At 39.2% G+C, this 23,349-nt stretch overlaps 1 protein-coding gene across 5 annotated transcripts in view; it reads right to left on the bottom strand.

Moving 5' to 3' along the window:
* Positions 1–23,349, bottom strand: part of UTRN (utrophin) — a 501,914-nt gene that overhangs the window by 60,820 nt on the left and 417,745 nt on the right. For all 5 annotated transcript variants that reach the window (XM_059400879.1, XM_059400881.1, XM_059400882.1 and 2 more), the window contains 3 exons: positions 10,300–10,361; positions 8,335–8,409; positions 1,402–1,603 (listed from right to left, as the gene is read on the bottom strand). In XM_059400879.1, the coding sequence (XP_059256862.1) occupies positions 1,402–1,603; positions 8,335–8,409; positions 10,300–10,361 (339 nt within the window). The remainder of the gene's footprint in view (positions 1–1,401; positions 1,604–8,334; positions 8,410–10,299; positions 10,362–23,349) is intronic.

The following is a 23,349-nucleotide window of genomic DNA, read 5'->3' as shown; positions in this document are numbered from 1 at the left end:
ATTTTTTTTTAAAGATTTTATTTATTTACTTGACAGAGAGAGATCACAAGTAGGCAGAGAGGCAGGCAGAGAGAGAGGAAGGGAAGCAGGCTCCCTGCTGAGCAGAGAGCCCAATGTGGGACTCGATCCCAGGACCCTGAGATCATGACCTGAGCCGAAGGCAGCGGCTTAACCCACTGAACCACCCAGGCGCCCCCATATTCATTATTATTACTGATGTCCGTGCCACTTGTTTTTTAGTGAGTTTCTTAAGAGTCCTCAAGCATATAATGGCTATTTAATTATTTAAAAGAAAAGTTCTGTTGTGATATTTGTGACTATTGAAAGAAAACAAATTTTTCTAATCAAAAGAAACAAAATTTTAATTAAAGCACTCCTAAAGCTATTGTTGTCACCATTTATGTCTTATGTGAAATCAATCCACTGCTAAACACATGTACATTAATAAACTATCATCTATCTTCTTCCTCTCTAAATCAAATAAAGCAATGACAAATACAAATTTTCATGCAGCTAATTAACGGAAAATAACTTTAAGGTTCTGAGAGAAAAATCAACAGTTCTCATTTTCTTATTTCATCTTTGCATACTTTAACCCCCTACCAGAAGAATGAATAATTCCTAATGTTTTGGAAATGTCAGCCCACAGCAGGTCTTTCTAGAATTGATTATTTCACAAATGCATTGTCATATTCAAAACAGCCAAATTAATGGCAAATGAGTTATGCTAGAAGTTGAGAGAGCTCTTCACGTGACAGTGTGCATCTAATTAAATTACAGATATTACAGTGTCCTATAGCATAAATTATTTAAAACACCACATATACACAATACTACCATTATAATAAATAAAGCTAATACCGAAAGACAAATTAAATCCCTTTAATTGCCTTTCAAATTGCTCTTAAGTTGTCATACAAAAATTGCAGTGTGGATTAGTACGAGCCAGTCAATGACTGTAACTCCTAACAACAAAAATAAAACTTTGTCTTTCAAAAGAAGAGAGGAGGAAATAGGACTTCTTTATATTGGGCTTCCCCTAGCCAATGTGACACTATAAATCTGACAGCATTTATAAACTGAAGCATTATCTTGAAATAATAGGTAGCTATTCCTTTTTGTTATATTGTTGGTAGAGAGTTCAAATTTTGGACAGTCCTTCCTTTCAGCAATTAACCAGGGGTGAGGAGAAAGGGACTTCTGTAAATAAGCAGCAAAGGTGTGGACGGAATTCAGGGAACGTAACGAAATCTGAATGGAGTAGGTTATGAGCTATTTGTCCATGAGATAAAGTACTTTGAAAGTACTTCTTAAAAAACTCATTTCAAAATTTAGACATTTGGCCTTACCAGTACATTTCATTCAATGACTATATTTTAAGGAGAAACAAGGCAAACTTACGTGTCATATACATTGAGCAACCAGTTGAGACACATATCCACACAGAGTGGAACGTTGACTAGATCCTTGTGCATTTGTTCAAGGCCGTCGTAGGTTGTCGTCAGACAGTTGATGACATCTGGAACACTAAGCAGCTGATCATTTTGGTTCAGTTTATGCTGCTTGAAAACTTCATTTGTTGTGTTCAGTTCTAAGAGATCCACTAATCAGGTAAGAGAAAGGAAAACACACAGTCATTAGATTACATAACAACGCTGAAACAAAATCATTTCTCATCTTAAAAGTATTTGGCTTGATTCTCCAGCTTAAGAATCTATCCTTTCCAGCCAATTTCAATGTTTAAAGAAATAAATAGCATTTCCATTCTTACATGTCTAAACGCTTATCCATAATCTCTTTATTTTTGTGTTTTTGAATCTAAACTCTGTTACTTTCCAATCTGATCCCATTTTTTTGCTCTTTGGGCTACCAGTTCTTCCTACTTTCCTTTTCAAGCTTTCCTCTCTTCAGGCTCTTTCTGCTTTTAAATATAGGAAGGCATAAATAAATCTAGTCCACATAGTAGAGCATCTAAAATACAGCACCGCTCTTCTAACTCCTGAGAACAGCCTGCTCACCTCCTTCTCCCTTTACACCTCAGCCAAACCAATCATTCTGTTTCTCAACATGTATATCAGGACATACAAAATTCACTGAAAATGTGCAGTTGAAAAAATGGGTTCTGTCGAAGAAAAAGTAGTTCTCTACTGCCTGCTGAACAAACCTGATCTAGAATGCCCTCCCAATCTGGCCCTAACGTGGTTTGCTTCCCATGATGCTTTGGCACAGAGGCCATTTTAGCTACGTGGGATTTGCAGAGGTCCACAGTACAGGCACGGGCCTTCATGTATCTGCTCCCACTTTTATGCTTCATAGTCAGAACGTCTACGGTGCGACTGGCCTATGCTAGATGTTAGAGCAGGGTGGGCACAGAAGGATAATCTGGGACCCCTGCTCTCAAAGACAACCAGTCAGAGGAGGAGGGTGAGCATACTGATAACTTTACTAAAAGGAGTGAAAATGCAATAAGAATAAATAGATTTCTGAAAGAGCTATAACCACAGGGGAGTCGAAGGAGTCTAGAAAGGGTTTCCTGGGCAGGTGGGATTTGAAATGGGCCTTAAAGACTAGAAGACACAAGAGACCATGTAAAGCTAGGAAAAAAATTCCAGGAAGATAGTTGCTTGGAACTTGGAAAAAGACAAGAATTCAAGAAGTCTACAGGGTTCTCAGAAATGACAAGGGCAGTACGGATGGTCCGTGGCTTGCACAGGGGTGGCACTGGTTACGGTGAGGCAGACACTTGGCTCTCAGGAACAGGCATGTGTTGCACTAGGGGAGATCCTCAAGGGCTAGGAGGAAGAGTTGAGACAAAACAACAACAACAACAAAAACCCCCTCACATAATCTTTCTTTTTAATCAATTTTGAGTCATTCATTAGCTAATTGAAAACAGGGCACCAGTAGATTATCAAATTACCATGTGTCTATACATTTATTGAGTATAGAAATGACTCTTATAAACCCTTATCTAAAAGATAGGGGTTTGGAAAATTATAGAACCTGTATGAATTTAAGGTCTGCTCATTGAAATTCCTGCTTCATAAAATGCTTTCCCTATCTCCCTATTTAACTTTAAAAAAGAGATGTGTTTATTTTTTATTTTAGAGAGAGAGAGGGAGAGCACAAGCAGGGGAGAGGAAGAGAGAGAATCCTCAAGCAGACCCCCCACTGATCACACACTTGGGGCTGGATCCCAGAACCCTGAGATCATGACCTGAGCCAAAATCAAGAGTCAGACACTCAGATGACTGAGCCACCCAGATGCCCCACCATATTTAACTTTTTAACATTAAAAGAAATAAACTCAGGGGAACTTTTTATTTTAATATAACCAACTATTTCCTCCTTGTCTCATGTAAAACTATCTCCTCAAAAAATATAATGACATATTTTGACAGTTAAATAAAATGAATGAATAGCTTCCTTTGTATTTACCTATTTTTAACCACTGAATAAGCACTAGTTTTGAATTTTTTAAAGACATTCATGAAATGTGTCCACTCTTGCTGCTTAAATACCATAGAATGATTTTTTTTTTCAAGTTACCTACAATGAGAAAGAACTGATTTAAAATTATACAGAATAAAATTATTTCCAGGACAACTCAACACATAAGACTTTATTTAAAAAAGAGAGACAAATAGAAAACACAAGTCTGGATAACAGGTCAATCCCTTTCCTTCTGATGTCAAAGTCATCATTGGTAAAATTTGAGCTAATTGCAAAAATAACTCATGTAAGCTTCACAGGAGTGAGAGACTGTATCAGAAAAAAAAATTAAGAACCATCTGGAATCTTCAATATCATTTGTACCCTACTTCTTGGCACTGTACGCTGTTTTCAATTACAAACTTCCAGAGGGCAGGAGGAAAATTCAAACTCATCCCTCACAGTGCCTGACAAAGAAAAGTGCTTCATGATGGTGGCAACAGAACTATAATTCCACACAGACACAAAGAAACATATTCAAATACTGCCAAAATGCTCTAAGTTTTCTGAATTCCAACACTAATTATGCCAGCAACTCAGCACTGCTATTGTATTCACACATGGCAGAAAGTGACAACAGACCAAATTCCACAAAGACCATTTCCTGGATCACGCTGCCCTTGCATTTCTTCTAGAACAGCCTCCTCTGTGATACACTCTGTGGCTGTGACAGTAATTTGTCACATCCTACAGACACTCATGTCTTTAGTTTTTAGTGATTTACTTTGACACTTCGCCTTTCCTGCAAAGTGTCACGTTTAGGTTCCTTTAAAAAACTGACTACATTTAAATCACAGAAAATTATGATTTTCTCTTTTCAAAGGGAGACAAATGACAGCTCAGTCATGTGGCAAATGAAACAAACAGCAGAATCATTTTCTAACCAACGTTCAGGCTTTTTCTTTAATCCCACATATGAGGCACAGGGGATCGAACGGAAGTGGTTCATTATTCTCCCGTTCTGCAAAACCACAGTTTGGCACCTGACCTTGGGCTTCTGTAACTCCTAGGCTCTTGAACTGTTTGGCCATTCCTTCTGAGCACCTCTCCTATCTCCTCTTCCCCAGACACCTCAGAAATAAGCTCAAGGTCTTGCATCCATGCCCCTTCCCTCTGTAAACCTGATCCTCCCACTGTCAATACTTCAGGCCTCCCTTCTCTCTGGATGGCTCCCAATTCTGTTTTCTCATGCACATCTTCTGCCTGAAACCTGACCCACATCCCTGCTGTTCTGTTCCCAAACAGAACTCGCCTACTCCGTTTCAGGGACCTTCACCTTAATATATTCCAAATAAAGGTCTTATTATGTTGCAATCCAGCAATGGTCTTATCACTTTCTATGGGCCAGGAGTCTGCAAATCCTGAAATGTGCTAACACTGTCCTTCTTTAACCCTCTGCCAGTTGTCCACTAGCAAACCCCCCCCACCCCCAGTCATCAGTTCTTCCTCCTCCTTACAAATCCATACCCTCTTCTCCCCTGTGACCACCACCCGTCAGCTTAGCCCTCATGTTCTTTTACCTGAACCATGTACTTGTCCCTATTCACTGAGTCCTTCCTTCTGCCTTAGAGATTGTCTAAAGCATACATTTGGGGGCACCTCGTGGCTCAGTGGGTTAAAGCCTCTGCCTTCGGCTCATGTCATGATCCCAGGGTCCTGGCATTGAGCCCCACATCAGGCTCTCTGCTCAGCAGGGAGCCTGCTTCCTCCACTCTGCCTGCCTCTCTCCCTGCTTCTGATCTATGCCTGTTAAATAAATAAATACAATCTTTGAAGCATGCCTTTGCATTGGGGACTATCTCCTAACTCCCACAAAACAGAAAGTGGTGTTACAGCACCCCACTCCATAAAAAACAAACACAAACTTAAATGCAACATTTTGAGAGCCTGAGGAGCAACAACAACAACAACAACATGAAAAGAATGAGAAAAGGTTTCATGGGGAAAAAATGACCTTCCCAGTGGATCTAAATTGATTTTAAGGACATTTCTGAATACCGGACAAATAGCTCATAACCTACTCCATTCAGACTCCATTACGTTCCCTGAATTCCATCCACACCTTTGATGCTTCTGTACAGAAGTCCCTTTCTCCTCACCCCTGGTTAATAGCCATGTGCCTAAATCCCGTGTGACTTTTAACGCCTCGCTTAAGTGCTTCCTACTCAAGGAAGCTTGCCTTGTTCTTCATGGCAAAGACCATTCCATTCTGAGGGCAAGAGGAATCTACTGAAAGCATGTGTCCGTGTGTAATGCTATCTCTGAATGGAGGTTCCTCTGAGTGTGGGAACCAAGTCTCTTTACATGGTCTTATCTCCTGCACAATCATGGAGCCAAATAAATCAATGAACAGTCACAAAGCAGTGACAGCACACCCTCTGCATTAAGACCTTATGCTGGGGTGGGGGGGTTACACACAATGAGACGACCCCTGACCTGAGCCGTTCACAGTGGAGGAGGGAGCTGCTGACATTATCTATCACACAAAAGCAAGCATATGGTGCGTAGGTGAGAAACGGTCGTTACAGGCAGTAATAAAGTTCTGGAAAAATTGGAGGCAGGTGGTTTTAGCTTGTAAATGTTTCCAAAAGAAGTAAATTTTTAACAGTGTCTGGGAGGAAGAAAGGGTTATAGACCTTTGCAGAGGAAGGGTCAGGGCATTTCAAGTCAACAGAAAAGACGGGAGGTGGAGGAACAGCTTAATCATGAACAGGTGAGTTGACAAGTGGTGCAGAGGCCTGGGCTGATGAGCAGGAGGGGCAGGGGCCTTGGGGAAAGTGAAGCCAGGTGGCTCCAAACATTTACAATCCAAAGCAACCCAGGGCTTTTCTTAGTATGCATTTCCACATGTCATGTAGCTTGGAAGGGAAAGGCATTCCTCCTCTGCTCCCCTCGGGTTTGAAGGAATGAGCTGAAGGAGGGAGTTTTTTTCTTGAGAATTCTGAAGGACTAGCAGAGGAAAACACCAAATGTGTTCATATGTTTATCCAACCACGAGTACTACTGAAAACTCGGACCACGTTCATCGTAACGAAAAAGCAGTCTTTGGTCCATGGTGATTTTGTGGCTGAATCATTTGTCCTCATTTTATAGCTCATCAAGCCTGAGAAGACCTTCCAGATCCGTCAGCTGGATACAGGACACACAGCTGAGCCTCTTTCAAAACTGCTGTCACCCCCGACTCACTGAGCTGCTGAACATCCCTTTTGTGTGCTCCGGATTCACTTCCCATTCCCTTCCGGCTCAACGTACACATCACTGGCCAGGCTGTGTTGGCTTTACTGGTCTGTACTGGTAATTCCACAGGGCGCTCTGTGGATTATGGCATCAAAAGCATTTCATTTTTTTTTTTCTTTCATCTGTAAATCTTCAGGTGTTTTTTGTAGCCCTGAGGACGTCTCTTCCACACCTAACTTAAGTTCTTCTTATCTTTTGTTTGTTTGTTTTTAAAGATTTTAATTATTTGACAGACAGAGATCACAAGTAGACGGAGAGGCAGGCAGAGAGAGAGAGAGAGAGAGAGAAGCAGGCTCCCTGCTGAGCAGAGAGCCCGATGTGGGACTCGATCCCAGGACCCTGAGATCATGACCTGAACCGAAGGCAGCGGCTTAACCCACTGAGCCACCCAGGCGCCCTAAGTTCTTATCTTAAAGCTTTCCATGGTTGTGGGCTTTTTTCTGAATGGTTCTACAGTTCTAACATAACCAGCTCGAAATGTAATTCAAATTTCTACTGACATTTAAGAGATTTTTAACCTTAATATATCATTTTTCAAAGAGTAATATTCAAACCTTCACTGAACTGCCTAGATATATAATAGTTGTTAACAAAACGTAGCAACAAGAATACTTGGAATTGTTCAGATTACCAGGCCATAAAAATAGGTGGGCGGATGTAAGTTTCCATATTAACGATCTGACAAGGACTACGTGTTCTTTGAATAGATTCAATCATTAAAACTATGACCACAAAGAGAATTCAGAGAGATTCCATTTATGCTTTATTATTACAAGTATTCCCACTTCTCTTTCAAGTTAGGTTGTTTGGGCATGTGTGTCGGGGAAGGAACACCTCTTTGGTAAAATGGTTATCACAGAACATTACTCTGAGCAAACTCTCTACAGGAAAAATCATGTTGATAAGACCAAACATTTCAGGCGCCCGGGGGGCTGGGTTGGTTCAGCCACTGCATTCGGCTCGGGTAGTGATCCTGAAGTCCTGGGATCGAGTCCCCTAGGGAGTCTGCTTCTCCCTCTGACCTTCTCCCCTCTCATGCTCTCTCTCACTTTCTCTCTCAAATAAATAAATAAAATCTAAAAAAAAAAAAAAAAAGACCAAACATCTCAAGACATATTTAAATAAATATAATCTAATCTAATTTTCTAGATGGCAGTTCAAATTTGAATCAGGAATATTATTTTTTTAGTATTGCTTTATTACATGATTGCACTGAGTCAAACTGTTTGGAATCCTAAACTTCCAAGTGAATACAAAGTACAAAGAAGAAAATGATCTACTACTTTGATTTCCTGATTTAATCCCTTTAAATTGGGTGCCAGCATAATTTTTGAAAAAGCTTTTTATGTTACTCCTGTATTTTGGCTAATTTTGTTCTCCAACTGAGAATGGCATATGTTCATTTGTTTTACTATTGCATGCATACTGATGGGGCAAATAATAGAGCATTTATAGAAATATGGCCAATTCCTTGAGTGAGATACACTGAAAATGAGATTAACGCTACAAACACACCACCCTCTTTATTTACCTCTGCCTCAAAAAAGAAAAAAAAAATGAAGCAATCCAAAGAAAAGAGTGATTAACTTTGGTAGAATAACTCACAACACAGTGCTTTTTGTAGTCTTCGGATTTTGATGGCTGTGCGGTAGGCAGAGAAACGTACATTATTCAGGTCAGCTGAAATGAAAAAGGGAACACATTCAAAAGCATGCTTATTATTTAACTTCTATTGAATGGCAAGAACATGTTTGTTTACTTCAGATGATGGAAAAGCATTATGCCTGTTCTTTCTAAAAAGTCTTCTCTCAAAATCCACAGCATTTATTTAAGAGAATAATGAAATGTTCATTAGCACCAGAGTGAAATACATTCCAGAGTGGTGTTTCACAGCTTTCAAGAGGGCATTATCCAATAGGAAAAGGAGGGAAATGAGGAAAAAGAAACATGGCCTGTTAACTTCTGAAGGTTTAATAAATCCATCACTTTGCAGGCACAGGGCCCTTCCTTCTCCGTGCTGGGAGGGACTCTCCTCTCCCAGAGAATTTTCCCCCAAGGACAATTAGTTTTCTGTCAATGAGGCTGTCCTTCTCACTACTCATAAAAGCTAGTCTTATATCTTCCATCCCAATTTATTTGCTTCTTTCGCTCTTTTATAGATATGGTTAAAGTTATCCCCAAATCTATATTCAGATCTTTAGAAACAAGAGGTTAAATGTAGTTAATAATACTGTACTGCATATTGAAAGTTGCTGAAGGAGGAGATCTTAAAAGTATCACAAGAATAAAAATGTTTTAAGGATGTGAGGTGATAGATGTTAAGTAGACTTATGATGGACAGTTTCACAATAAAGTCAAATATTGAACCATTGTATGATACGCCCATAACTAATATAATCTTATGTGCCAATTATATTTTAGTTTAAAAAAAAAAAAAAAAAACGCTTTGGTATCAAAGTTTGGTACCAAAAAAGATTTGGTACCAAGTTCAAAGAAAGATTTTGTAATATCTTTCTCAGTGTCGTAAAGACAGAGTGTCTGTATTAGAGACTCTTTGAACTGGAAGCAAACTCAAAAATCATCCAAGTTTGTACCCTCACTTTACAAATGAAAGAAACTCCTGGCTTTTCTCTCACTTATTCACCCTTTGTAGCCTACCCTCACCCATTCAAATGAAAGCTGAACAGATAGATGCCTGACCTTTAAAGAGATCAAGAGGAGTGCTCCTTTTCTGCTGGAGTGGGAGTGGGTGTGAGAGCCGTCAGGGGCTGCTCTCCCCTCGAACAGTGCCTTATCTACCCAAAGAGAAAACTCTCAAAACCGCTGGACCAACCTAAAGGAAGCAGGCTAGGTCAACAGTTCAAAGTCATAGTCTATCAGAAATCTATAAGATCAGAATTCTCTCTAGCCTCCTCTGTTTTCTTACATTTTTCTATTAAAATGATTTTAGCTTTTCATCACTACTTTGGCAAAATGAAAGTAGGCAATTCAATTTAGTAAGATTAGTTGAATAAAATGTGGGGTAACAGGAAATTTAAAGCAATGAATTAGAGGTTGCTTCACTGTCATTGTTTTTGTCTTCAGGTAAAGCTGAAGTTTAAGATGACTCCATAGGGAGAATCTGCATTCCTCCTTTTAAAATCAACTTCTTGTGATTTCAAACCACACGCTCTCTCAAGAAGAATGGAAAAAACGGTTTCCTGCATTGCCCTCAGAAATTCAACTGCTTTTCTATGTCAGTGACACAATCTTTTATTTTAAACATGCCATGCCATGCAGGAAAAACTGGTGCTTAGTTTATAGTTAAGAATATACAATTATCGGGCACCGGAGTGGCTGAGTTGGTTAAGCATCTGACTTCAGCTCAGGTCATGATCTCAGGGTCCTGGGACAGAGTCCCGGATTGGGCTCCCTGCTCAGTGAGGAGCCGGTTTCTCCCTCTGCCTCTGCCGGCCACTATTCCCTGCTTGTGCTCTATCCCTCTTTCTGACAAATAAATAAAATCTTAAAAAAAAAAAAAGAATATACAATTATCATTTGTTTAGGCTAATTAAATAAAATAGCACTCACCGAGGGACTGAAAGAGTTCAGTCATTTTAGGATGATCCCAACAGGTTGTCTGTGTTTGATGGCTGGTGGGGAGGGGAGAGGCAAAAAGGTAGTATATTTAAATTAAGAACATACAAAGTAATATAGATCACATAGAATGCATCATCCTGAAACCTGATGTCCAGTTATTACTTAACATTTGAAACAAATATTTGAACAATTATATTGTGAAAATATAGGTAAAAAATTTTGTTTTATCTCTCTCTAAAAAAGATTTACAACTTAAAGATTTACACATTAAAACCCAGATATGAAGTGTGACCCTGGGGCATCAGGCTTGATGCAGCCAGATCAATGTAGTTTCCAGAATAATTCTACTTGTGTTAGGCAGATATAGATCCTCACTCAGAATAAATCCTCTGAGAGTAGAAGTGCTGTAAAGAGTTGCTAAACTTTAGAAGTCCTAATGAAATTTCCAAAGAACTGAGAAATAAAGAGTTTAACTCTGAATAACATCTTCACCCCACAATCGAGTGAGGCTCCCTCTTCTTTTTAACCTACAGTCTCTCCTTCCTTGGTGTAAATTAGCCCTTCTCCCCTGTGGGGGCTCACTCAGAGCCCTAGAATTGATATAAAGATTATTTCAAGTTTAAGACATCTAAGATTGAACAGATGTAGAAAGAAGTCTTTTCGGAGTTTCCTTTATCTGACTAACTGCAGCAACTTCTGGGAAATAAGGCTACCATAAATCCTTTCTCTGGGGGATTTCGTGGCTATGAAGAAGACAGAAAAAGCACTTGCACCTGCATAAACAAACATTATCACAAACTTTCTTATCTCATGTTTATTCTCCTAAAAAAGCCATTTATCTTTCCTAAAGAAACCTATTGGGTCTTCACAAATGAGCCTTTTCTCCCCGACTTCTTTACCCTGCTCTGCTGGATACATATGCCCCCCATTCTAACCATCCTTTTGAGTTACTCACCACTGCATACAGAAATAAACGCTCCTCTCTTGCTAACCTGTCTTTTGTGAGCATAATTCACAGACCCCTAGAAACTAAACCTAAGAGGGTGCAGGAAAAGTTGTTTTTCCTCCCCAACCCTCTCTTCCTGTGTATCTGGATTCTCTACTCGCCTTCTGCATGACTCTCTCTTGCCTATGTAACTCCGTGCTCCTCTCAGCAATCAGCCTCCCTGACAGTAAGCCAGTACTTTTTGATAGACATTGAACAGTTTTTCTTATGATGCTTATTCTTCACTTAACAAGCGAGTTTTATATTTTTCTCATTTTCTGTAAATTCCAAAACGAAGTCATAGAATTAAAAGTCTTTCGGGAGTAAGATGCAGGTAGAACAAATTCACTTAGTGCTTAAATTAGGTTGTGTGTGTGTGTGTGTGTGTGTGTATAGTAAACAGCTCCTAACTTCAGTGGGTTGGTGTCCTTATGTTTCAAAATAGTTTCTTGTCCCTTTTCTAGGTCAGAATAGAGTAATAACATTTAATAGTACTCAAAAGACTTCTTGGATAACACTCAGTTCTTACAAAACTGTTTAGTAAGCTAAGTGAAATGGCACAGTACACAAGAGAGTGGTATTAAAATATTCATATGATCAAATTTAAGAGAGATTATTTTTTTAATCTAGGTAATATATCAAAAATTGGGACATGTCACTTGGAATAGGACATAATCACTGTTACATACACATATATAACAAAACCCCCCCAAGAACTCATAATTTGCTCTGAAAAAATTTAAATATTAGATATGATATCGGGTATGCAAAATGTCCTGGAAATTCCAAAAATAACACAAATTAACATGCCTAAAAAGTGAAGGTCTATTCCAGGAGGGGCTGGAAAGTTGTCTAGGTCCTACACTTGGTTTTTGACACCAAAGCAGAGGCAAAATGTTTCCACTTTGTATTCTGCTGCGGAACACCAACCAAACCGTTTTACCATTTCCCCCTCCAAGTTGCTCCAAAGACCACAGAGAAAGTACTGAGGCTGTCTGACCTAAAATTCTTCCTTTTCATAATGTGGCCCAGAGCTTGACAGAAACGCAGAATCTCCAACCTCTATTCGGTCTATTAAACCAGAATCTTCAGGTGAAGAAAATCCCATGGGATTGATATGCACATTCACGTGTGGGAAGTAACTGACCTAAAAAGCTTCTAACGCATGAAGTAAAAAAACAAAACAAAACTGAACAAAAACAAAACCCAAAATATAAAGACCCTCCAGATTTTGTTCATTAAACAACTTTCTCCCTACCATCAATAAGGATTACAGAAGGATTTGCTGGAAATAGAGTGTAGTTCAAAACAAATCCATCAGGAGCTCGCAGTGTGAGACAGCTGACCAGTATTCTCACAACCCCTGTCACTTTGGAGCCATCTGAATCCCCATGGCGACACTACTGTCCAGAGACAGACATCCCATCATGAAGGACCAACTCAAAGCTTGAGATCCAAACGAACGCTTTGAGGAACGCAAAGCCAAACTTTTATACCTAAACAACACATGTAAGTACTCTTTCTCTCTCTAGAATCCCAAGTGTGGAGCTTTGGCAAGCAACTGCTGTGGAACCACAAGGGGAAAATGCCACTCGGCAGCATGGTGGTGGCTGAGAATTCAATGAGAAGACCCGCTTGCTAATGGCTCTTCGGAGTGAAACCACTACGAGGAGCTGAGGGAACACACACATTTGGCAAACAGATGGAGGGAGGAAAAAGCCATCTCCCTTTGTGAATTCAATACCAGTTGATTCATTAGGCAGAACTGCCAGCGCTGAAAATAAACACAGCCTCTGGTTACAGAAGTGTCAGTGCAGCTTACCAAACAACAGTTAAAAAAAAAAAAAAAAAAAAAAAGAAAGGAATAGATGCAGTTGGCTGTTGGATTTTCTTTTCTTCTCTTCTCTTTCTCCTCTCTCTCTCTGTCTCTCTTTTTACAGGGGCGAGGGTTTTAAAGCAAAATCCACAATCAACCCGAAGAAGGCTCTAAGTATTTGAACAGCTGCACATGGGTCAGGTCATCCAGCCCAAATCCTTGCGAGTCCTCCCAGAGTGGGAAACCAACACAGAACTGAAAGCAGCATTCTCCGAACCCTCCATCCCCACCCCACAAATAACAACAGCTCAGCTTCTGGCCAACCTCATATCTGAAAGAGGACAGAACCTCATACTGTGCAGTTTGATAAACTATAAAAAAAAATCTAATAAAGCAGCACTCAACAGGAGATGCAAAATCCTATGAAGAAAGGGATAGGGAGAGCGTGTGGTATGCGGAAGTAGGGTGTGGAGCTGTGCTAGGGGTGGTGCGCTTGAGAAGGGGTAGGGGATGACAGAGGCAGCCTCTCTTGCCAGCCAAAAGGTTAGTGGGTCTCTGAGCTATTTTAAACTCTGGAAAATGAAAAAAAAAAAAAAAAAAGACAATAGCAATGCAAATGTTCCTTCTCCATCGAAATGCAAGTTGTGTCCACTGGGATGCAGCTGATGACTGTCCTGTGGACTGGACGCTGACCAGTCAACCAGCTTTGCACCCAGGGGCAGACTCCGTTTTAGCAACTCTTATTTGACTCTAAAGATGCAGTTCTTTGCATTCTCCTGGGAGCCTCTTATAACTTCTTACCCATCCCATGATTAGTGAGTTAAATGAAATCTTTGATGTGTGCTCTTTCTATATGCCACGAGACTCAAGATTTACCCTAATTTTTATTCACTTATTTGAATTTCTAACTTTTTAATTATTTTTAAAGATTTTACTTATTTATTTGACAGAGAGAAATCACAAGTAGGCAGAGAGAGAGAGAGGGGGAAGCAGGCTCCCTGCTGAGCAGAGAGCCTGAGGTGGAGAACCTGAGATCATGACCTGAGCCAAAGGCAGAGGCTTAACTCACTGAGCCACCCAAGTGCCCTAATTTTTAAATTTTTTATTGAAGTGTAACACAGTGTAAGTTTAAGATGTATAAGATGTTGGTTTGACACATTTATACATTCCAGTAGGATCACCACGGTTGTGTTAGCTAACCCCTCTATCCCATCACATAATTATCATTTCTGTCTTGTGGAAAAAATATTTAAAATCCAGCGTCCTAGCAACTCTGAAGTCTGAAACATAGTACTATTGTGGGTAATCACTGTGCTGTGCATGAGATCTCCGTTAACTGTTTTTTTTTTAAACATCCTTTAACGCCTTGGACAGTTTTGGTTCCTATTTGCTATCCCATATACTTATTAAAACAGCACCTCGTAAGTGTCCAGCTGAGATAACATGTGCTCCCTGTATTATATGGAATTTGATGAAATGCTGAACCAGTACGGTTAATAGGCGTTACATGCTTCTACCTATTATTTGTAATGTATTCTGATGAGCCCAGAAAGGAAGACAGAAATAAGCTTGTACACCAATGGCTAGAACACAAAAATGTGTAAAACAACATGGTCCAATATATGAGACAATGCACTGACAGCAAAGTACATGTGATTTTGATAGATTGATAAGACACTGATTTCTGGGCAATAGACTGCTCTGGGGAAGAAACTTTTTAATCCCATTTGTTCTCATTAGAGTGGCCTCCTTTTCTTCCATACAACCTTAAAAGATGGCAAGAAGGCATCCTGCTTACCCCAAAACTGACTCTTAGTCAAACACATTTACTTGTTACTTATCTACTCAATTTTGTGCCTGAAACTGGATTTTGAGTTTTGCATGTGTTGTTTCATTTCAATTGCAATTCTAAGGGCATATAAGAGAAACAAAAGTTAGAAGTGAGTCAGTTAGTTAAAAATACAAGTGAGAGAGAAAGAACGACCCGTATTGTTCAGGGATAAGATGGTCCCAGGAAGAGCAATAGTTCTTCTTTGCTGTACATAGTGAAAGATGACACAGTAGGTCAGGATACACAAGATTAATTACAGTAATAGCCTATTATTTGATTGCCGGGTCTCTACCAGGGGTTCTTCCAAACACTTCCCTTGTGTAAACTCAACCTGCATAAAAACTCAATGAGCTGGGTGCCAACAGTATCCCCGTTTTACGGATGAAGGAATTAGGGCCGGGAGGGCACTTAGATAACTTGCTCAAGGTCTCTGTAAGTAGTAGAAATGGAATCTGAATTTTAAGCCTGTGTTCTTAATATGGAAGTCTACTTGTATGACTGAGATTCTAACATCTTTCTGATGAATCTGTCTAAATCTGAGTCCCTGGTCCATCATTATAATCATTACAAACCATCCCATCTGCCTCGCTTCTCGCTCACTCCTAGCAAAGCCCAAGCATGGATCAGCTCAATTACTTGCCTTCTCTGGACCTGAGCAGCTGTGCATGAATACAGCTGGAGAAAATCACTCAACAGACGGACTAATTTTACTTTAAATATTTAACTTCAAACCTCAAATGTCCAACTGCTGGCAACCACACAACATCCCCTAATAAACTCCCTTCCCAGACCCCAAGACAATTTACTGCTGCTATCTCTCTCCCAATCCTAAGTAAGTTTCCCTCCCTGCCTTATATCATTTCACTTGATCTCACACTTCATTGAAAAGAAAACTAGAATCCACCATATTAGAATTCCTTCAGCTTCCAACCACCAAATCAATAAACTACCTTCCATCTGCCAGGTTGTCTTCTTCTCTCCTCCTTCCTGAGGAATTCCTCCACCTATCAAAGGCCAATTCTTCCCAAGCTTTCTTTAAAATGTCTTGTGCTGCACAAATGTTGAAGATCTGCGATCCTTATACACCAATATCCCTACCTTGAATCTACATTTTCTGCTCTCTATTACCTTTTTTTCTTCTTCACAAACAAAATTCTCAATTGAGGAGTGCACAATCTCATGTCCTATTCATTACTGAACTCACATCAATTTCGTTTCCAACTTCACTCCTCTACACACAGGCCCTATCGAAATTATAAGTGAACTGTGTGTTGTCTGATGCAGGGGCTGCTTTTCTGTCTTCAGTGCCCCAGACTGCTCCTCAGGGTGGAGCAGTAAGCGACAGAAAATCAACTCCTTAAGTCACAAAGCACAGTAGAAGATAAGAAGTGCTATATATAAAAGAGAGAATCTCCAGAATGATGAGACACAGGCCTTTGCAGGCTCTGCTAATACCTTCTTTAAATATGTTTATGAAAGTTTATATAGGAATATAGGAATCAGAGGTGTCTGGATGGCTTAGTACTTAAGCATCTGCCTTTGGCTCAGGTCTCCATCCCAGGGTCCCGGAATCCAGCCCTGCATGGGGCACCCTCTGCAGCAGGAAGCCTGCTTCTCCCTCTTCCACTCCCCCTGCTTGTGTTCCCTCTCTTGCTGTGTCTCTGTCAGATAAATAAATAAAATCTAAAAAAAAAAAAAAAAAAGAATATAGGAATCAAGCAGTAACTCCCAAATAATCAATTTGCATTCAGATGATTAAGTGTAAAGAGTGAAAACAAATTCTGGCAATCAGAGGCAATGCTATTTATCTGAGTAGTATCTTCTTAAGGATCTAAAAGGTGACATTCTCATCTTGGAATTTATAATCCCCCCAATTTTTATTTTACTCGAGATCAGAATATATGAAGAATATGGAGTACTCCTGCTCGTACGCAGAGTCTTACTGTGTGTGTGTGTGTGTGTGTGTGTGTGTGTGTGTGGTGTGTGTATATGACAGTGCAGGTGGAAGACAGATTGGACAGAAGATGAGGAAGCGGTTTCCTCCAGGGGACGGAACATGTGTGTTCAGGTTACACAGAACTTCTTGAACCCTCGCAAACATTTTCTGCCATCTTCTAGGCTTTTAAAGGCAAGAAAGGCAAGGTTACAGTTTTTGAAATATAAGAATAAATCTAAGGGAAAACTTAAGAAAGTTTGAATGCCAACATTTCAGGAAAAAAACCTTTCTGTTTAAATTCCATATAAGATACAGGATCCTACTTGGTAAGAGATACTGAAAAAGCATAGAATCTTCCTTTAAAAAATGTCACTGATTTGGGATGTCTGGCTAGCTCAGTCAGTGGAACATTTAACTCCTGATCTCATGGTCATGAGCTCAAACCCCATATTGGGAATGGAGCCTATTTAAAAGAAGAAAACTAAATGTCACTAGCTTGTCATGATAACGAAGACACAATGCAGGACGACAAAATTGTCCACAGTGGAGAACTCCAACTCTATTGGATTCAAGTATAAGATGCACCTAAAATAATTTCATACTCAAGAGCAGGTTAAAAGACACAAGCATATAAATGGCTATATAGACACAAAGGCTACCAAAAATACTACCCAAACCCTAAATACAAATGTATTTTATAATACATTTACAAATGTAAATTATAGAACAATTTGTTACAAAACAATATGACAAGGTTTGCTTGTATTTGTTTTCAAGTAAAGTAATATGATTTGTAACCAAAATGGATGTGCCTGGGTGTGCCTGGGTGTGCAGGGAGCTTCAGGTGATACTAGTTTTGAGGGCACTGGAAGGTTGTCTGGAAGAATGAACATGCATACACTCAGTAAACCCAGGGGGGCCCTACTTTGGGAGTATCTCTGCTTGGGCCCAGAACTCAGAAGGAGCTTCCCCTCTGTCTCAAACTCGACCCCGTGTCTCTCTAAGTTGTCACACTAGGGAGGGGCAGACCAGTAATGCACATTAGTCAACATTCCTGTAGGTCACCTGCTGTTGAGTTGGCTCTGGGGAGTGTTCTAGACCTCCCTGCCTGGGGTGTCAGCTCCAGGATTATTGCCCACCAGAGTTGGGTTTATCCTTATATCCTTCTGGTTTGTTTTTTAAAGCTGAATTTACATTATTTATTAAATTTACATTATTTTTTAAAAATACTTTATCCATTTATTTGACAGAGAGAGCGAGTGAGCAAGAGAGGGAACACCAGCAGGGAAGAGAGAAGCAGGCTCCCAGCTGAGCAGGGAGCCCGATGCAGGACTCAGTCCCAGGCCCCTGAGATCATGACCTGAGCCAAAGGCAGAAGCATAACCAACTGAGTCACCCAGGCACCCCTAGATTTAGGTTTTTTGTTTTTGTTTTTAACTACTCTATCTCTTTGATATGCAATCTTTAAATAAGAAATCAATTTTTTATATATGGTTGTATTGAATTTTACATTGTATCATTTTACTTTATAATCCATATAGAGAAAGTACTCTATTTCTTTCACTATGTATTTGATCATTATTGCTTCTGCACTTTTGCTAGTTTCAATGACAGTTTTAAATGTTTAATCTTTACAAATCAAAATACAAATATCTCTTTTTCCTCCTTAGTGGCCCCATAGTGACTTTTCTGTACTTTACAGTAGACCTTTATTAATTGCAAATTTGACTCTAAAAGTCAGACAGTACAGGAAGGCTGACAGTGCCCCTATAATACACTGGAACCGAGTAACCTTTAAGATGCCAACCCCAAATTCCACCTCATGGTAAAAATAACACTGGCCACAGCCATATATAGATGAATGGCAGGAAAATAACATCTTTTTCAGTCCTGTACTAGTGAATGTCTTTCTCGGACCATGTCAGTTCCACCTGAATTACCTCAGTAAGTCAGGGCACTGGGGCACTGGAAGTTGTCCGTTGGTGACAGTGTGCCAGTTCAAGGCTGCTGCTGGGCACAGGGCCTGCTGTTATCTTTCTCAACAGCCAAGGTGTGCTCGCTTGTCTGAAGCTGTCTCCAAGCCCAGGAGGTATAGGGATCCCAAGACGCTTATGTTCTTTCAAAAAACAACTTCGTTCTTCCCTCCTCATCAGCAGAGTTGGCCCAATGATTTTAAAAATTTATTTTCAACATAGGTAAAGTCACAGACTGTTTCTTGGAAAAACAGACTCTCCGGTACATTCTCTTAAGCTTTGTTTCATTTATTTCTTTATCATTAAAATGAAAACACAAGCTTTACTCCTGCAAAGAGACTCAAAGCATGTCCCAAGACTTCTCCACTAAAAATCTGGCACCAGGAGAATGCCATCTCTCATCTTGATTAAGGAGGGAGACAGAGATGAAGACAGCTGTAGGAGGCCTTTCAGAGAGAGCTGTGTTTGCCTTTCATTATTAGTTATATTTTTGTTATGGATTTATTTTGTTTTGGGATAAGTTTCCTCCAATCTTTAAACATAAAATGCTTTATGTTAATTTCTTCTTTGTTTTGTTATACACACACCTCTGTTAGCTTTGACTTTCTTATTAGGCTAAATATTTGGAAAACCCTTTGCTGTCACTCCTCTCCGCTCTTATTTAAGGGAGAAATATTTCACCTACATCACTGAAATGGGTCCATGATTCCTCTAAAGAAATAAGCATTAATTCTCTCCTTTAGACTGTACATATATAATGAGACAAGGAAATAGAGTTTATGCAAATAAACTACATGACTGCTATAACAAACAGCTACTTGCTCTCCAAGATTTTATTTACAACTATAAACTTTGTGTTTTATTTTTTTCCCAGCAATTGATGGATTAGGGCAGCAGACAATGGCCTTGGAAGGCAAGAAAGGGGAATTATCCCTAATGGACATGAGAATAGAAAAAGAAGATATAAAGGAGATGTAATAACTTGAGGAAAAATTTGATTTAGGCCTGTTCATCAAAGGGCGTGAGAATAAGGCAGAGAATCCATGGAAGTGGCATCTGTAGTTAATGATAGTTTATTTTAATTAGTACACTGTAATCCTGAGAAACGTCAGTTTCAGAGAATGTGATATGTATTATCTAGTAAGAAGAGATTACTAAAATGTTCACATGAAAGCTGCGTGTGTGTGAGCACACATTTAGGTTTGCACTCAGATTCAAGTGGAAAAACTGTTAGGATGTGAGGGGACAACCCGTCATGAGCGCAGCAGCAGGATTTCCACTAAGGCTTCCCGAAAAGTCATGCCCTCTGGCTTCAGAGATGACATCATAGAGGGAGAGCAGAAAACCAGATTTCCTAACTTCACCTTACTAAATCCTGTGAAAGAGTAAGACTTACTAACAGACTGGGTATGTACAGAGCCATCTATGCAGAAAGCCCTACGGGACTTATGAGCCGGCTCTGTTGAGCATCCTAATCATGGATGGAAATCCACCCAATGACAGAAATCTCGGACCATGGAACCGAGGAAAGGTAGTGGAGGGCCACATGGTTTGCTCCCCACCTCTGAATTCCTGTCAAGATCCGACTGGCAGGACTGTGGACAACTACATTTTTCTACCTATAGAAAAGCACCTTTCTCCATTACTGTACCACGCAGTGTGACATTTCCTTAATCATATTAAAGCATGTATTACCCTTACAGAAATGACCTACGAAAATGAGCTCTGGCCTCAACTGCTGGCCCACAGTAGGTGTATCATAAATGGCAGCCAATCCATAGCATGAACAAAAAGGATGTTTGCTCAAATTTCCTCCACCTGACTGCACCTTCTTTAATATAAGTCCCCATACTACCCAGATTTTCCATGTGACTTAAATTTCTGTTCTCTTTGCTCAGTGCAGAGAGCTGGAGGCACAATGGTCAAGAGGCAGGAGCTGGAGTCAGTCCCTGGGTTTGAGCACTAGCTCTTCCTTGTACTGGTTGTGTGATTCGAGCAAGCTATGTGCATACTTATTATCTAAGCCTTGCCCGTAAATCGGGTAATGACAGTTCCGACACTCCAGTGAGAATTAAGAGATAACTATAGGATTAGCACAGTGGCTGGCAAATGAATATTCAAAAAATATAATTCGTTTCAATGATCTTTATTATCACCCGCTATGACTATTTATTAGTATTATTTCCGGATCAAAATGAGAAGCAATGAGCTTTGTACGATTAATGTGACATGTTGGGAAAGTTCAACCCAAAGCTTTCCCTTGTTGTTCCGTTTATGCCTGAAACACCCTGGATATTAACTTTTAGCTGAGGAAATGAAAAACGTGTGCAAAACACAAACACATGACTAAAAATCCACAGAGAAAGAAATCTGGCTTTGATGGTAGATTGTTGTATATTGTAAAGGCAGCAGGAGCCATTGCAGGTTTCTGTAAACTGATAGAACAATGAGCTGTCACTGGATTATACTAGAAAAGAAAAAATAACTAGATCAGATTTGGAAAGCCTACCTAAGATGCAGCAAATATAATTTAAAGATATGAGTTTCAACTTGAGATATTAACATAGAGAGATTTATACCATACGGACCCTTACAGTTCAAATCTATATTCTACCATTTTTTAGAAACAAATGAGTCTGAAACCACTGCAGTACACCACAAAATATTAATGAAAACCCACGTAGAGAGAAAGAAATGCATTGGAGAGCCATCAAAGTAGGTTTTAGCTAATCGATAAAACTAAAATATGAAAGAAAAACAATTTGTTCTTCCCATTCTCCTTTCAACTTTCTCACTATATTCTGCAATTGAAGTACACAAAATTGTATACTTCCATAAAGAATACAAAATCATATACTTCCACATTTCTACCTGACTCTTATTTTCTTTTTGGCTAAATTAATACATCCTAATATGCTCCCGGAAACTCTAGCTGCGTGACAATCATGCTAAATTTGTTTTTAACATTCTTCCTCTACTTACTTGTGCAGCCATGCAAAAGGAAGTGTATATTAAAAGCCCTTTCACTCATTATGTACTTGCTTATTAATTTACTTGGGAATTAAATTTTGTTTTCATAACAATTCTTCATCTGGAAATACTGGCTCATATTAACCCTACCTCCAGAGATTGATATAATTTATTATGAAGAAAGAAACTGTTAAGTTATACAACAGAGCAGGTAATGAAAGCATCTGGCTGAAAGTTTTCTAAAAATAAGAGAATTCATCCCATATACCTGGGGAGATCTCTACATATTTCAAAGTCCTTTGACTAAAGACACTTAACAGTAAAACTATATAGAGTCAAGAAAATTCAATCTTTCACTAATGAAGCTGAAGATATTTTAGGATGCTACAATCCTAGAAGTCACATTACACATATTGGCTATCATTGTATTATACATATTTTAAAGTACTGGTCATGGTCATGGTCATGGTCACGGAGCTCCAGCTAATGAGATGTCAGAGGAACAAGCTTTTGCTATACAGTCTACCCTATCAGAACTCATAGTGTGAACAAGACTATAATCCTGTGAGAGCCAACCAAAATTATAAAAATTCTGAATCAGTGAAACTCTGACTTAATGTCATTTTTAGCCATATATAATCAACTTGGACATACAGAAATTCCTTTTCAATAGCAGTGTTAAAATTCAAGATGGATTCTTAAAATGTCAAATAAATAACCAGCATATAACATAATCAAACAAGAGAATTAATATTTTCTTTATCCAGTAAAGACAAAAATCTGCTTTGCTGGATCTGATCTACACTTAAAAAAAAATCACATAAGGATTCTTTGAGTAAAAAAATTTAATTTCAAATAATTTCATGGACTTCTTCATTTTGTGTAATACATGTGTTAGCTTTCTACTGCTGCTATAAAAAATGACTCCAAAATAAATGTCTCCTTAAGCTACAATTGAGGTTTGCAGGTCTGTGATCCTCCTTGGAGATTCTAAAAGAGAATCCCATTGGTTTGCCTTTTCTAGTTTCTAGAGGCTGTGAGCATTCCCTGACTCATGCCCCCTTCTTCACCTGCTGCTATTATTATTATTATTATTATTATTATAATAAAAATGTAAAAAATTTTAAAAATGGTTTAAATTTGATTCAGATGATTATACTCTCAATAGAGACATGTCAATTACCCAGCCTCTGACTTTTCTATTCATGATTGCACAAATCTGACACCAGCCAATTGCTTTGCTACCTTATCCTTAAGTTTATCACAAACCAGTACACTATAGACTCTACAGTGGAAGTAGTGAATTCCATTAAGGCAATATAACATATACTATTATTACATTTCATATATGGTATGGTGATTTTTCTTTACCCAGAGGATACATCTCAGACTACAATAGAACCTTCATAAAGAAATACTATTTCATAAACACTGGCTTCATATACAAATTTTTCAGGAAGAGGGATATTGGAAGAGTAGATTATTAGCATCAGCAAGGATTTTGGAGATCTATATGCCATTTAGGAAAGA

This window comes from Mustela nigripes, chromosome 5 (genome assembly GCF_022355385.1).
Source record: "Mustela nigripes isolate SB6536 chromosome 5, MUSNIG.SB6536, whole genome shotgun sequence".
Classification (NCBI taxonomy): Eukaryota; Metazoa; Chordata; class Mammalia; order Carnivora; family Mustelidae; genus Mustela; species Mustela nigripes.
The sequence above is the reverse complement of the archived record's forward strand: the minus strand, read 5'-3'. Positions and strand labels throughout refer to the sequence as shown.